The sequence below is a fragment of the Oryzias latipes genome, chromosome 9 (assembly GCF_053564925.1).
Source record: "Oryzias latipes strain Hd-rR chromosome 9, Olatipes_Hd-rR_3.1".
NCBI classification, from domain to species: domain Eukaryota; kingdom Metazoa; phylum Chordata; class Actinopteri; order Beloniformes; family Adrianichthyidae; genus Oryzias; species Oryzias latipes.
The window spans coordinates 14085907-14099293 of NC_136245.1; the positions used below are offsets into that span (position 1 = coordinate 14085907).

The 13387-nt window shown below is 39.0% G+C and overlaps 1 protein-coding gene across 7 annotated transcripts in view; it reads left to right on the top strand.

Annotated features, from left to right (window-relative positions):
- cabin1 (calcineurin binding protein 1) overlaps nt 1–13387 on the top strand; it is a 46068-nt gene that overhangs the window by 8047 nt on the left and 24634 nt on the right. For 2 of the 7 annotated variants that reach the window (XM_011479449.4, XM_023958652.2), the window contains exons 17-31: nt 24–266; nt 380–533; nt 628–743; nt 845–1006; nt 3354–3560; nt 5537–5682; nt 5882–6143; nt 6294–6464; nt 6857–6946; nt 7098–7258; nt 7350–7561; nt 10416–10481; nt 11042–11221; nt 11328–11707; nt 12824–12937. In XM_011479449.4, coding sequence (XP_011477751.2) covers nt 24–266; nt 380–533; nt 628–743; nt 845–1006; nt 3354–3560; nt 5537–5682; nt 5882–6143; nt 6294–6464; nt 6857–6946; nt 7098–7258; nt 7350–7561; nt 10416–10481; nt 11042–11221; nt 11328–11707; nt 12824–12937 — 2664 coding nt within the window. Of the gene's footprint in view, nt 1–23; nt 267–379; nt 534–626; nt 744–844; nt 1007–3353; nt 3561–5536; nt 5683–5881; nt 6144–6293; nt 6465–6856; nt 6947–7097; nt 7259–7349; nt 7562–10415; nt 10482–11041; nt 11222–11327; nt 11708–12823; nt 12938–13387 lie in introns of all 7 variants that reach the window. The other 5 variants (XM_023958655.2, XM_078952696.1, XM_023958654.2 and 2 more) reach the window with 4 other exon arrangements.

Genomic DNA, 13387 nt, shown 5'->3' on the forward strand with positions numbered 1-13387 from the left:
GTGTTCCTTGTCCTTTGCTCCAGAACTCCCTGTTGAAGCTGCAGGACTATCAGCAGTGTTTGGAATGCAGCGAAATGGCACTGAATGAGTCTTTGCAGCAGCTCCACTCTGCTCCAAACGCCTCCGCCCCCAGCAAGGAAGAATGGGTCAGAACTATTGGAAAGTTGCTGGATAGCATTGAAGTCTGCCTCACCAAAAACACTGAACTTCTAAGCAACATATCTCACTTTTCCAGCGTGGCTCGACTCGCAAACAATTTAATTCAGGTCTGAAAGTGATGAAAGAGACGTGCATTAAAAAGAAACTGTCAAGAAAATGCAACACTGTTATCTTTTATTTAAATTTTTGGTTTATTTTGTCTTTTCTTCTTTCTTTCCAGTTAATTGATCTCAGCATGACCACCTCAGATGACCCCAAGGAGCCGTATTTCTTTTCAGTTCTTCCTTGGATCATTTTGTATCGCATCATTAGACATGAAGAGGCTGCTTTTGACTGCATGCTCCGACAGCACGTGTCTATAGATGATGATGAAGGTTTGTTGCCTTCATAACCACACATTTTCCTTTCATATTAGCACACTGAGCAAAACTTTCAAGTTTAATGACACCTTCATCTTTAATTTTTTAGATGAGTCAGACGTGCCCATGCTGCCCTCCTCTTTAATGCTTTTAAGTACAGCTCATGAATATCTTGGCCGCCGCTCTTTATGCTGCAGCTCAGATGGTGCACTCCTCAAGTTTTTTGTAAGTTTCTTAACAAACTTTCTCCACAAACTCTTTATTAGTCAAGCTCTTTAAATCAATGTTTACTCATTTTGCTGGGCATTTATTCTTGTTTGTTAAAGGTTGAAGTGCTGAAAAATGAGTTTCAACCCGCTGCCAGATTTGAGACTCACCCATTTAAAGAGGAGCTGGAAATGGCCTTGGAACAATGCTTCTTCTGCTTGTATGCATACCCCAGTAAGAAAAGCAAGGCGCGGTATCTTGAGGATCACTCATCTCCACAGGTTACAATTTTGATTTAATATTTTCAATTTGTTAGGCGTGTTAAAAAAGACTGTTTTAATCATCAAAGTGGTGTTTAATTGTGTAATCAGACAATTATGTGGTAGTCAGGTATATTCACAGAGACAATAAAAAGAAACGCAGTACAAGACCACAACAACAAGCAAAGTTTCAATTCCTGAGCACAAGGGAGAAACAAATATGGTGAAGATAAGCTCCTTGAGATGCAACATCTCGTTTTCAAGGGGGTCCTCTATAGCAGACTTTTACCAAAGTAGATGTGAGTAAAAACAAAGAAAAAAGAACAAGAAAAAACAAATCAAAAAGGCAATACAATTAATTTTACAGTATGCACAGACTCCCACACAAACACAGATATCTGTATTCACCACTCTGTTAAATTAAATTGCACAAAATAAATATGATTTAAAGTTTAAAGGAAATAATAATAATAATAAATGAATAAAATAAAAATAGAACTCATTATCCCTGGGGATAAAAGAATAATAGCAAAAATTAAAAGCAAGTATTATACAACAAAAGTAAAATTGGAAACTCCAAATAATTTTTTTTTTAATTAAAATAAAATCTCAAAAACAATGTGAAGAGTATTCCAGTCACTAAGTGACCTATAACGAATAGCTTTTTTTCCAGACTGCTTTTTATATCCAGGAGCAGAAAACTAAACTTGGTCAAGATGCCGTACATCATGTTGTGAACTATAAGGAACTAAGTAAAAGGGAGGTTGAAGTAAAAACATTTAAAAATAAATTGCAGTCAATGAGCTTGTCTTCTGTGTGATGGTGGGAGCCAACCAAGGTGTTCATATAATGAGCAGTGGTGAGTCAGAGCAGCGAAGAACAAAACGACATTGTAGATAAAAATCCAGATAATGCGAACGAGCTGACATAGCATTAAAATAGATAGAGTCTGCATAATTTAAAAAAGGGAGCAATAATTGAGAAACTAATATTTTCCTTACATGTAAGTTAAAGCAATTAGCTGATTGATAGAGTTTTTAAATGTTGGTTTAACTTGATGGAAAGATAAATTTGGTTTTAACCAGACACCAAGATATTTAAAAGATTTTGTTGACTCTGGAGGAAAGGGAATTCAAAAAGTGTAAATTAAGGTTTACTCCTTATTTGTTTGTAGAATGTTTTTGAAAGATCCTAGAGTATGATTTACTATTATTCAGAAGGTTATTATCCATCAGCCATTGTTATATGGAATCGAAATCTTGCTACAAAAGGTCATTAATGTCTGAGTTGATTCCTTTGGAACAGTAAATAATTGTATCATCAGCATAGAGATGGATTTTACATTTTGTACAAAAAATTGGTAAGTCGTTAATAAAGATAGAGAACAGTATTTCTCTATCTAGAGAAGAACCTTTATTTATTCCAATAAAATAAGACTGGTTACCCCTAAATGTTGCACGTTGTCAGTGTAAATTGAAGTAAGCATTAAACCAAAGAAGAGAAGTATTATTAGTAATATTAAAGGAGATAATGATCAAGTAAATTAAATTGCTTTAGTTAAGTCAAAAAAATGGCACCCGTACACATATTATCAAAATTAGAGAAAATATCATTTGTATATTGAAATACTGCCATCCTTTTTCTCAAAGGACTGCTTCTCGCCTTGCTCCTTTTAATGGAGAATCCAATTGGGAAGCTACAATATACCAGCAGAGAAACAGAGTTGAAAAGTTAATTAGGGATGTAGTGTTAGTGCAAGTGCAAATTTATGACTTAATTTAATTGACAATTGGACTCCATATCCATTTTATTTTAAAATTTCCATTCTAAATCTGTTTTAACTAAAAAACTGTTTTCGCAGAGCCAGTGAAATGTACCGAACAAATTCAGTTTTAAAATTTAGATTTTGTGTATTACAAATGCATTTTGAGAAATTTGCTAATGAATTTGATTCATTTATCACTTTCAAAGTAAAGATTAAATTATTATTTTTTTCACTCAAACCAATCAGCTATTATGAAACCCTGCCAACCAAATTTTGTGTTTGACAGCCTGTGGATTTTAATTAAACTGGAAAACAGTCTTTCTTAAAAACAGCGATATTTGATTTAAAGACATGAAGTAAATAAAACATTGTTGAAGTCAGCAATTCTTTCTGAACTATTTTGTTTAGCTTGGTAAGCGCTAAAAAAATTATATAAAATGTTTGCGTTCAACCAGTGTCAGTGCACTTAAACAAAGGGATGCTGATTGTAATAATAGAGCTAAAGTACAAGAACAAAGTCTCCTCACTATCACCAATGCTCTTCATTAAACCCAGTGAACTTCAGCTTTTTCTTTTTCTTTGGAACTTTTCAATTTTTTGCAGATTGAACTCCTGTGGGGTGACGCCCTCTTCATGTTCCAGTACTTCAAACCCAAATCACTGCCTGAGTTTGACAGTTATAAAACAAGTACAGTGTCTGCTGAACTGGCCAATCTTCTCAAAAGATTTGCAAGTATCTCTCCCCAATCTGAAATCCCCATCCTACCCATGGAGGATGTGGCAGCTTACATCGAAGGCATTATAGAAAAGGTCAGTGGGAAACAGGAGCCTGATTATGATTCAAAGCCACTCTTCCTATTGTTTTGAATGTTGGTCTCAGAGATGGAGATTTGGACTTGAGTCACACGAGTTTCACAAGATGATATTTGACTTGGGGCGGCCTGGGTGCAGCGATAGGGCGGTCGATCCATGATCGTAAGATTGCAGGTTCGATTCCCGCCTTGCACGCCCATGTGTCGAAGTGTCCTTGGGCAAGACACTGAACCCCACCTTGCCTCTGGTGGGAGGTTGGCGCCAGTGTTCGGCAGCGGAGCCGCCATCAGTGTGTGAATGTGTGTGTGCATGGGTGAATGGGACTGTGACTGTAAAGCGCTTTGGGCCTTCATAAGAAGGTAGAAAGCGCTATATAAGTATACGCCATTTACCATTTACCATTTGGGATTTCACTTGAAGGGCTTGAGATTTGAGGTTTATGTATTGGTTTTGGACATCGCTGTCAGGTATATGTACTAAAAATATCTTGGCTGTGCTTTTGCATTAGGATTGTAGTAGGGGTGTAACGATACACGTAGTTGAACCGAACCATTTGGGTATGGCAGTTTCGGTTCGGTTCACTTCTGTACCGTTTCGGTACGTTTTTTTCTTTTTTTCCCCGCATATACATTGTAACGACCCAGCTGCTTTGTCACTCATTGACTACCAGGGAAACGAAAGCCGAGCTGCTAATTAACTAGCTGCGTTGACTGTCCTTGCCCCATACTCCTCACACCCTCAAACAGTCTCTGAGAGAGAGTAGACAGAGAAATAGATTGGTCCATCTCCTTTCCGGCATTAAAACCAATTTATTATAAATATACACGAACAGCGTAACAACATGAACCTCACTTCACTTCATAGCTCTCTCAGTGATTGTGAAGGATTCAACACACAAGATTTCACACTTCCCATGAGTCTTAGTGGCTATAGGCGGGGCTAACCCCCAGGTCGCCTCTGTATTAACTTTGCGCCGAGGCGGAAGTAATGTTAGCCGTGAGTTTCCTTCGAGACGCTATTAGGTGACGGACAGTAAGCATGTCAGCATATGGCTAATGCAGACGCGAGGGCAGAGATGAGGACACCCCCCCCCCCTTCTCCTTACGCTCTCCTGTGTGGGAATACTTTGTCAGCATCCACGAAGGGAAAAGACAATTGGATAAGTCGAATGCTGTGTGTTGACATTGTTACACAAAGATAGCATATGCCACAAGTAACGCATTCAATCTGTTAATGAACTTAAAACGGGTCTACAAGAAAACAAAAGTGCAAGTTAAAATGTTTTTCTGCAGGCCAGTGTTAAGTATCTAAAGTTTTTGGTTCCTGGCAGCTAATAGTTTTTCTTATTTTATCAAGCAGATTACCTACAGAGGTCAATTTTATTTATTGTTATGTAAAACCAATAAATGCTTTTTGTAAGCAATTTCTTTCTGCCTTTAGTTTTTGTACCGAAAAAATACAGAAGATGGATAAATGGATTAATGAGATAGATAAAAGCTTTAGTAATCTCCCAAGAGACAAATTCAGGTGTCTGGCAGCAAAACACACACAAAAACACACAATAAATAACAATAAAATATTAGTTCATAAAATAGTAGTTCATATCAGGTAGATTTGTTAATCAGCAGTACTGAACCGAAATGTACTGAACCGAGCCCTATGAAATTCTGAATTGAACCGAATTGAGATTTTAGCATATCGTTGCACCCCTAGAATGCAGTAACACTGTTATTGTGTCCCCACAATTTTTTTAAAAGTAGTTTGTCAATTCGCAACAACAAAAAGTTCATTTTAGGTCCAGGGTTTGAGACTTAATTTTGGAGTACAGGTAACGACTTAAACATGCAAAAAGGGACTTGTAAGCACCTCTGGTTTTGGGAATGCCCCAGAAATGTATAAAAATGAAATGAATAACCTCTGGCCTGTTGTTGTGAGTCATGACTCCTAAAGTGCTTAATTTTGATTTCTTTTAGGCCCCCTCTCTTCCTGCAGACACTGCCCCTGCACCACCAATCATCAATGAGATTTACTACCTGCTGGCTGACTATCATTTCAAAAACAAGGAACAGACCAAAGCCATTAAGTTCTACATGCATGACATATGTGTATCTCCCAACAGGTAGAGGATTTCTCTGCACAGTTATTGTGTTCAAGTTTTGAACATCATGCCACTTCACTTTTTTTGTTTTGAAGGAATAAATTGTTTGCTAATCTAAATCAAAATTTAACAAATAATCTGTAGGCTTGAGGTGTTTCTTTTTATCAATACTGTGTATACTGTAACGTTTTAGCAATTGACAGAAAGTGTCTTTCTGCAGGTTTGACTCATGGGCAGGTATGGCGTTGGCTAGGGCTAGTCGCATACAGGAAAAGCTCAATTCCAATGAGCTGAAAAGTGATGTACCCATATGGAAGCACTCCGAGGCAGTACTGAACTGCTTCAAGAGGGCCCTGGAGATAAACAGCTCCAACTTGTCCCTGTGGATTGAATATGGTACCATCTCATATGCGCTGCACTCATTTGCTTCTCGCCAGCTGAAACAGTGGCGAAACGAGCTTCCCCCAGAAGTTGTTAAGCAGGTGAGGCATCTGTAAGCTGTCTGTGAACCCCAATGTCTGATTTGTGAAATTTACTGTCACATTTACATTTTTTTATTTATGATTTAGTTTTTTGCCCACTTAAAATGATTTATTCCAAGTTCCAGTTGTGTGTGTTTGTGTTTGTGTCAGATGGAGGAAAGGAAAGACTCCATGTTGGAGACGGCGTTTCTCTGTTTCCAAGGCGCTTCTAGCTGTGAGGGTGATAGTGATGAAGAGGAATGGCTCATACACTACATGCTCGGGAAGATAGCAGAGAAACGCAAAAAGCCTTCAGCGGAGTATCTGCAGCTCTACAAAAAGGTTAGGAAAACCTTTTACAATTTGCTCCCAAATTGCAGATTTTCACAGAACAGCAAAACACACAAAGTTGTATGAATGTGTGGGTGGGTCTCGTTTTGTGAAGCCATCTTCCCTGTGCTCATCTTGGAGCTGTTTCATAATGCACCCACAGAGTCGAACATAACTTCCTTATAGGGGGTTTTCCTTTCTAAATTGATCAATGTATAGAGCAAGACATAGCTCTGTGATTACAAGACTTTATGCAGGTAAGGCATGCGTAGCAAACCTTCTTAAAGGCCTGCAGTGCAACCTGCTCACATTTGTCCATTTGAAACTCTGTGTTTTGGTAGTGTACATGTGTATAGTTAACTTACTGAGTTTGGCTGTTGACTCTCATCAAACTTGTCTTTCAGGCAGCACATTATCTGCATGAAGAAGCTGCCAGGTACCCTCGCAAAATTCATTACCATAATCCCCCTGATTTGGCCATGGAGGCCTTAGAGGTAATCTACCTGCCAGTGGTTTGTAGTTGAAACTCAATCTACTTATTAAATCAATTCAGTATTATGGAAGGCCCACTGGGGAATCTTTCACATCAGACCAATTATCCATGCAGATGCAAATAATTTAATATCTTCTTTTTCTTTTTTCCAGTTGCATTTCCGACTGAGCACCAGCATACTGAAGTTATTGGAAGCTAACAAGCCTGATCTGGACCATGAATTCCTGTTCACTTTGCTAGTTGAAGCAGCTACAGGACCGTTTGCCAGAGGGGAAGAGAAAAGTATGCCAAGCATACCAAGGACAAATGAAAAGTAAACGAGAGGGTGGCTCATGAGAGGAAAAAAAAACATTTAAAGTCACAGTAGAATGTATGCTCTTATTTCTTTTTCTTTTCTTTTTCAGAGAAAAGCCTCCTTCGATGATGGATGAAGACTTTAATTGTTCCCCAGTTTGCATAGGGAATGCCTTGAGTTCCTCTGTTCCAGCAGTAACCACTCCAGGTCTGACATCTCCTCCTTATGTGGCCACGCCATGTGACCATGATTACGCCAAACGCAAAACACTCCGAAGGCAGCAGTGGCAGCAGCAACGGCATGAGGAGCAGCAGGCTGATGGTACAGTCCCAGTCCTAGGGGTCGTAGGGGTCGGGCTTTTGCCCATTCTGCACTGGGAAAGGAGGCACTCTGAGGGAGCGCTCAGACTGCTAATCACCATGCTCAGTGGCTTTGTTTTCACTGCTTTGGTCCTCATGCACAGGCTGATTGGGATGTGGTGCAATGGGCAATATGGCTAGTGATTATTTGACCGATTTGCTAAACAAAAAGATAATTTGAATGACCTCCAGGGAAATGAGGCTAAACGTGTTGGCAGCTGCAAATTAGTAGGATTATTTTCATTATCATTTTCACAAAGTAAAACAGTTCTCTTTGGCATTAATGTGATTTGTTTTTTGTGCTTTGGTAAAAACCAAGTGGTTTTTAAGAAAAATAATGTATATTCACACAACGCACAATTGTTTAAAAAATGACAGACCTGGTGCTAAGATAACAATACAGAACAACAGCATGATAGTGGTTTTATGAAGTTCTTGTGCTTTTGAGTATGTTTTTTGCAGGAAATGTTACATTTATCACAGATTTTATTTTGTTTTAAACAGAAGAAAAACACGTTTTAAATCCTGCAGTTACTTGAACATTAGAATAAGAAAATGTGGTCATTTGGTCAGAAACTATACATTTATTTATTAAATTTTTATACATTTCTGGGGCATTCCCAAATGCTGTCTAGAGAAAACACTTCTGATCAATTTGTCCTGTGTGATTTTATTTTTTATTTTTTTAATGAGATAAAGTGTGTCCCGCCACCCAATGCATGTATGAAGTTTTGTTTGAATGTGCAAGTAATGCAGCCATATTGCCCATGTTGCCAGTGTTGTCATCCTTTCCAGATTCTTTCCTACCTACCTACCCACCTGCCTACCTGCCTGCTACCTCTTTGCCTGCTTGCTTTTACCACCTGCTTTGCCATTTAAATGCATGGAGTTCTAATGGGGTGATTGTTTTTGCAGCCAAACAGTCTTTCCTTTATTACAATCCCCTAAATTGTCTGAATCTAATTGTCACATGTTTTTTTGTTTGTTTTTTTGATGTGGGAGTACTTTCAAAGGGATTTATTTTTTCAAACTCTGCTTTTTTTTTTTAAATTTAATTTGTAATCAATCCAATTATTTTGAAAATGCCAAGATGGAAAGAATGTTCTGTTCCTGTGTGTAATCACAGAACTTTGAGGCCAGGGTCAGGAAGTATCCCATCAAGCATAGTTTTAGGGGTTGAGGGTTGCCAGTCTCTTGACAGTACTGAATAGTGATTCTAACAGTAGAACCATTGACTGTATATGAAAGCTGGACTCAGTGACTCATTCCCTATTGTGTTCCAAATAGGAAGTACCCGCTGGTCCAAAAAAGCAATAATCCTAGAGCAGTGTTTTTCAACCTTTTCTGAGCCACGGCACACTTTAACCTTAAAAAAAATCCCGCGGCACACCAGCATCCAAAAATTAAAAAAAAGGAGAAACTCATAGTCTGTATTGATCTACAGCCCCTGCACAATCTCACATGCATTTTTGAGATAATTGTTGCAGAAAAAGCTGGAAACTGCAGCTGTTTTTTTCTAAAAGATGCAATAAAAGTTAAGTTAAAAGATTTAAAAACAGTTTGTGTGTTCGTTAGTTTCAAGACGTTTAACAACAGATCTCCTTTTGCGCTGTCACTCTCACAACCCAATGCATCATGGGAAATGTAGTGCATAAAACGGCCGAAGATCGGTTTTCGGAGCTTCATTGTTTTGTTCACTTGTTCCACGGTCTGATACCGGATTCTGTGGGAAGCTACACCGATAAAGACGAGCTTTAGCTGGTATTTCTGTTAGAAATGAGCGACTTTACGAGCTAAATCGGGACAAGGAAGTGAAGACTTTAAGCACTTCTGATTGGTCAGACCGATGACATGTGATTAACCCCCCCAACACGGGACTTTTCCAACATACAGCCGAAGGTGCAGCTGAATCGCGGTACGTCATTCTTATCAAAATGTCTTTAATAAAATAAAATAAACGCAAAGAAAAGGTATTTTACGATCTTTTATATTCCTAACTCCTCAGTGTTTTATCAGGGCCTGTTTGGATGAACACAGAGCTGAAATCCTGGAGATGGGAAATGTTTTTAGATCAGTTAATGAGGGCAATCTCCCACGGCACACTTGGCCATCTCCCACGGCACACTAGTGTGCCGCGGCACACTGGTTGAAAAACACTGTCCTAGAGTGTAATCTAACAAGCTCACTCCTGATAGGTGAGAGTGGTTACCATAGAAATGTTGACTCAGACCAACTTCGACCAATCACTGCTTACTAACAATTTTTGGTTCCAACACGGCGACATCTGTATTGGGAAAATAAGGCGACTGAATTGACTTCATTTTTGTTGGAACCAGAAGTCAGAAGTCATTTTTATGGGTGACGTCACTCTCACTCGGTCCAATTCTTATATACAGTCAATGGCTAGAGCCAGTTTCAGACCTCAATCTTTCAAAACATAATCAAGGAAATAGCCATTTTTATCCGTAATGTTTATTCTCCATTCAAATGTAACATTTGAATTCAATTGTTAGTGGGATGATCGTCTTAATGAAGCATACAAGCATAAATATTTGTGACACATTACCAATTGATCAGCTTCTGTTTTTTATTAATTTCACTGAATCTTTTTGTCATTGGGTTTGGTGCAGTCCTGTACAGCATCCTCTGTCAGAATAAGGTTCTACTCTTTCAAAGGGGAGTGGCTTCATATCTTCTCATTTGTTAAGGAAATCTTAATGACTACACTGTGGGCTTTCATGGATAACACTTTAAATACATTTAGAGGTGAAGTTGTGCTTAATTTTTTTTTTAAAGCTTCCCCATATCTTCTACAGCCTCATCGAGGTTTGACCATGATTACTGCCTACCCAGGTCTGCAGTATGGCTGCCTTCCCTCAATGGTACTGCTCTTCCAACCCACCAAAATAAAAGTGCTCTCTAGTAGAAAGCACTAAATGCACAACTGTCAAACTATACGGTACCATAGGATCTCTCTTGTTGATTAATGACTATTAAGAATTTAAAAGCCCATTGAGCGTTAGTTTCCAAATATTATGATTGAACATTTTACTTTTGTTTTTTTCCCCTTAAGGCTGCAGAATGTGACAGTTGAGAGGAATATTTGGATTTTGTTTTGTTTTTATATTTTCTGAACTAAACCATCTTCATCTAAAGTTTGTCATTAACGTTGTAATAATGAGAATTTGTGACTCATTGTTATTTGGGTAAATACTTTTGTGTCTCTACATGTTTCAACAGAAAATGTGAGGGACTTCAAATTAAATCAGCAACGACCACTTAAAAAAACAGCCATTGTTACATTTAATGCAACATGAATAGTTGATTTAAATCTTTTTTACCTTTTCAGTAGCATTAACGTCACAAATGTCTCTTTTATTCAATTTTAGTGCCTATAGTTTTGTGTTAGTGGTGCATGAATTTTTTTTTCTTTGTTTGGCAGAGCGCAGTCAAGACAGTGAGGTAGTATTGCTTTCTGACTCCAACTCAACCCAAGATGCCTTCACCGATCCCACCAGTTCACAAGATAGCAGTCACAAACCAGTGTCTGTCAAGGCTGGTTCATCGTCGTCAGAAAGTACAACTCCTGTGAAAGACACACAGCCCACCCACGATGAAGCAGGTATTCAGGGTTCAGAAAATTCCCGGTTCAATCTTGAAGCTACATTTTATTTATTTGAGAATTAGTGACGGATTCCTAAATCAAAGTTTCATTTTATGTGTTTAAGTCTTGCATAAAGACTTTACAGGCATCCAGACAGAAGATACATTTATCCAGGAGGAAACAGAGGCCATAGTGGTGATAGGAGCTGAAACTTCAGCCACTGCAGTCTCGGCAAATCCTTGTCCTCATCCTCTTCCTGGTCCAACCACCCCCCAAAAGACAATGCCTTCTCAGACACAAACCAGTGAAGGCAAGAGAAAACAAGAGCCCACAGCTGAGGTGATCGAGGTGCCCAAAGCCCTGCCAGCGGAACGGGCTGATCAGAGGAAGATGCTGGTGGAAATGTGTGTCCGCGCTCTGTTTCTCTGCCTCAGCCGCTTCCCTCAGCACTATAAAAGTCTATACCGTCTGGCCTACTTCTACACCAACAGCAAATTCCATCAGGTTCGTCCTTCATTGTTTACTGACGGCACCGATTTTTCATTACATTCAAAACACCATATATAAACTGCATGTATATCTAAGCTTTGATGGTCATCAATAGGATGTTCTTGGGTTTAAAAGTACCACCCAAAAGAGATGAGTGGCTGAAACTGCCTGTGTTTAGGTCTCTGTGGGCAGAGGGTGGGTGGCAGCACAGTGCACTCAGCCAGTTTGGCACAAGGAGACAGTGCTGAGCTTTACTGTGATGACAACCTTCTGTCAGCTCAGGCAAATTTAATACATGGCCTTTTCCCATAGTCAGCCAGGGGAGATTTGGGTAAATAAAGAATGGAGATCTTCATTATTCTGGACTTATTGATCTGGTTTTAGTTCTGATTAAAAGATTGTAGGTGGGTAAAGAGCCACACAGTTTGATAATACAGTTTAATTTCACATGCATCCACCTTGCAGGACCAGGGAACTGGTTACATTTAACAAGCCAATAAAATGTATTTCCAGGTTTTTGTGGATGTAAGCTTTCCAATAAAGCCCTGTGAAGATTGGTTTTCTCACGTTTCACAAAAAAGTTTGGTTCGAGGTTCTGGGAAGTTCCCTGCTTTCAAATTTTCCTTTTCCTACTCTTAGATGTCTTGAATGACAGCCAGTGCTAGCAGGCAGTGATTTGACGACAGTCACTTGATGTGATGCTGTTGACACAGGTTGCTAAGCTGCCTTTAAAACTCTGGCACCTACAATGTTGAAAGCCTCTGTGCTCAGAAAAAGCCATGCCACCCTTGTTGACTGTCCATTTTCATCCTTATTCCCAAGCCAGAAGGAAACGGAGCCTTTGATCTGTGCTGTATGACAGGAGTTTTGATGAAAGATAACTTGAAGTGGCATCCACTTGCTATCTTTCTCAAGCAGGGCGTTGGTATTGAGACTGATTTATGAGTCACCGGGGTGTGAGGAGGCCTGCATTTTTGTGATTGTAAGGAGTAGGGTTTTTTTCTGCATTTAGACTTATTGTCCGTGTCTGTTTTATTTGTGAAATTTGATCATATACATGCAAATGCATATTTGATTGTGGGTTTTTTTGCATCATGTTTTTTTTTTTTATTCCAACTTATTCTTCATCAGAATCTACAGTGGGCCCGAGATGTGTTGCTAGGAAGCAGTGTCCAATGGCAACAGTTGAAGCACATGCCAGCACAAGGACTGTTCTGTGAACGAAACAAGACCAACCTATTTAATGTAAGTCTGATTTCACATGCACCCACCTCAGTCATCAAAACCCTAATTATCCATTTTTAATCTATTAATATAACTAAGATGTACTTCTAAACTTGCAGGTTATGTAAAAGCCCTTGATTGTATATGAAAACTGGACCAAGTGAGAGTGACCGTCAAATGACATACCTCCAACTCCAACAAAATTAAGTTAATTCGATTACACTTTTTGCAATACGGGTGTTGCATTTTGGAACCACAAACTGTCAGTAAGCAGTGATTGGTCCAAGTTGGTCTGAGTCAACAATTCTATGATGACCACTTTCGCCAATCAGGAGTGAGCTTGTTGGAAGTCCACACCCCGACCACTTCAAATTGGGCTACACGAAATCTGTTAAATGTTTTGAACATTCGACTTGGGGGCTAGCAGGCACCATATACTTTTATTGAAGCTTTTGATTGGCCAGTTTATAA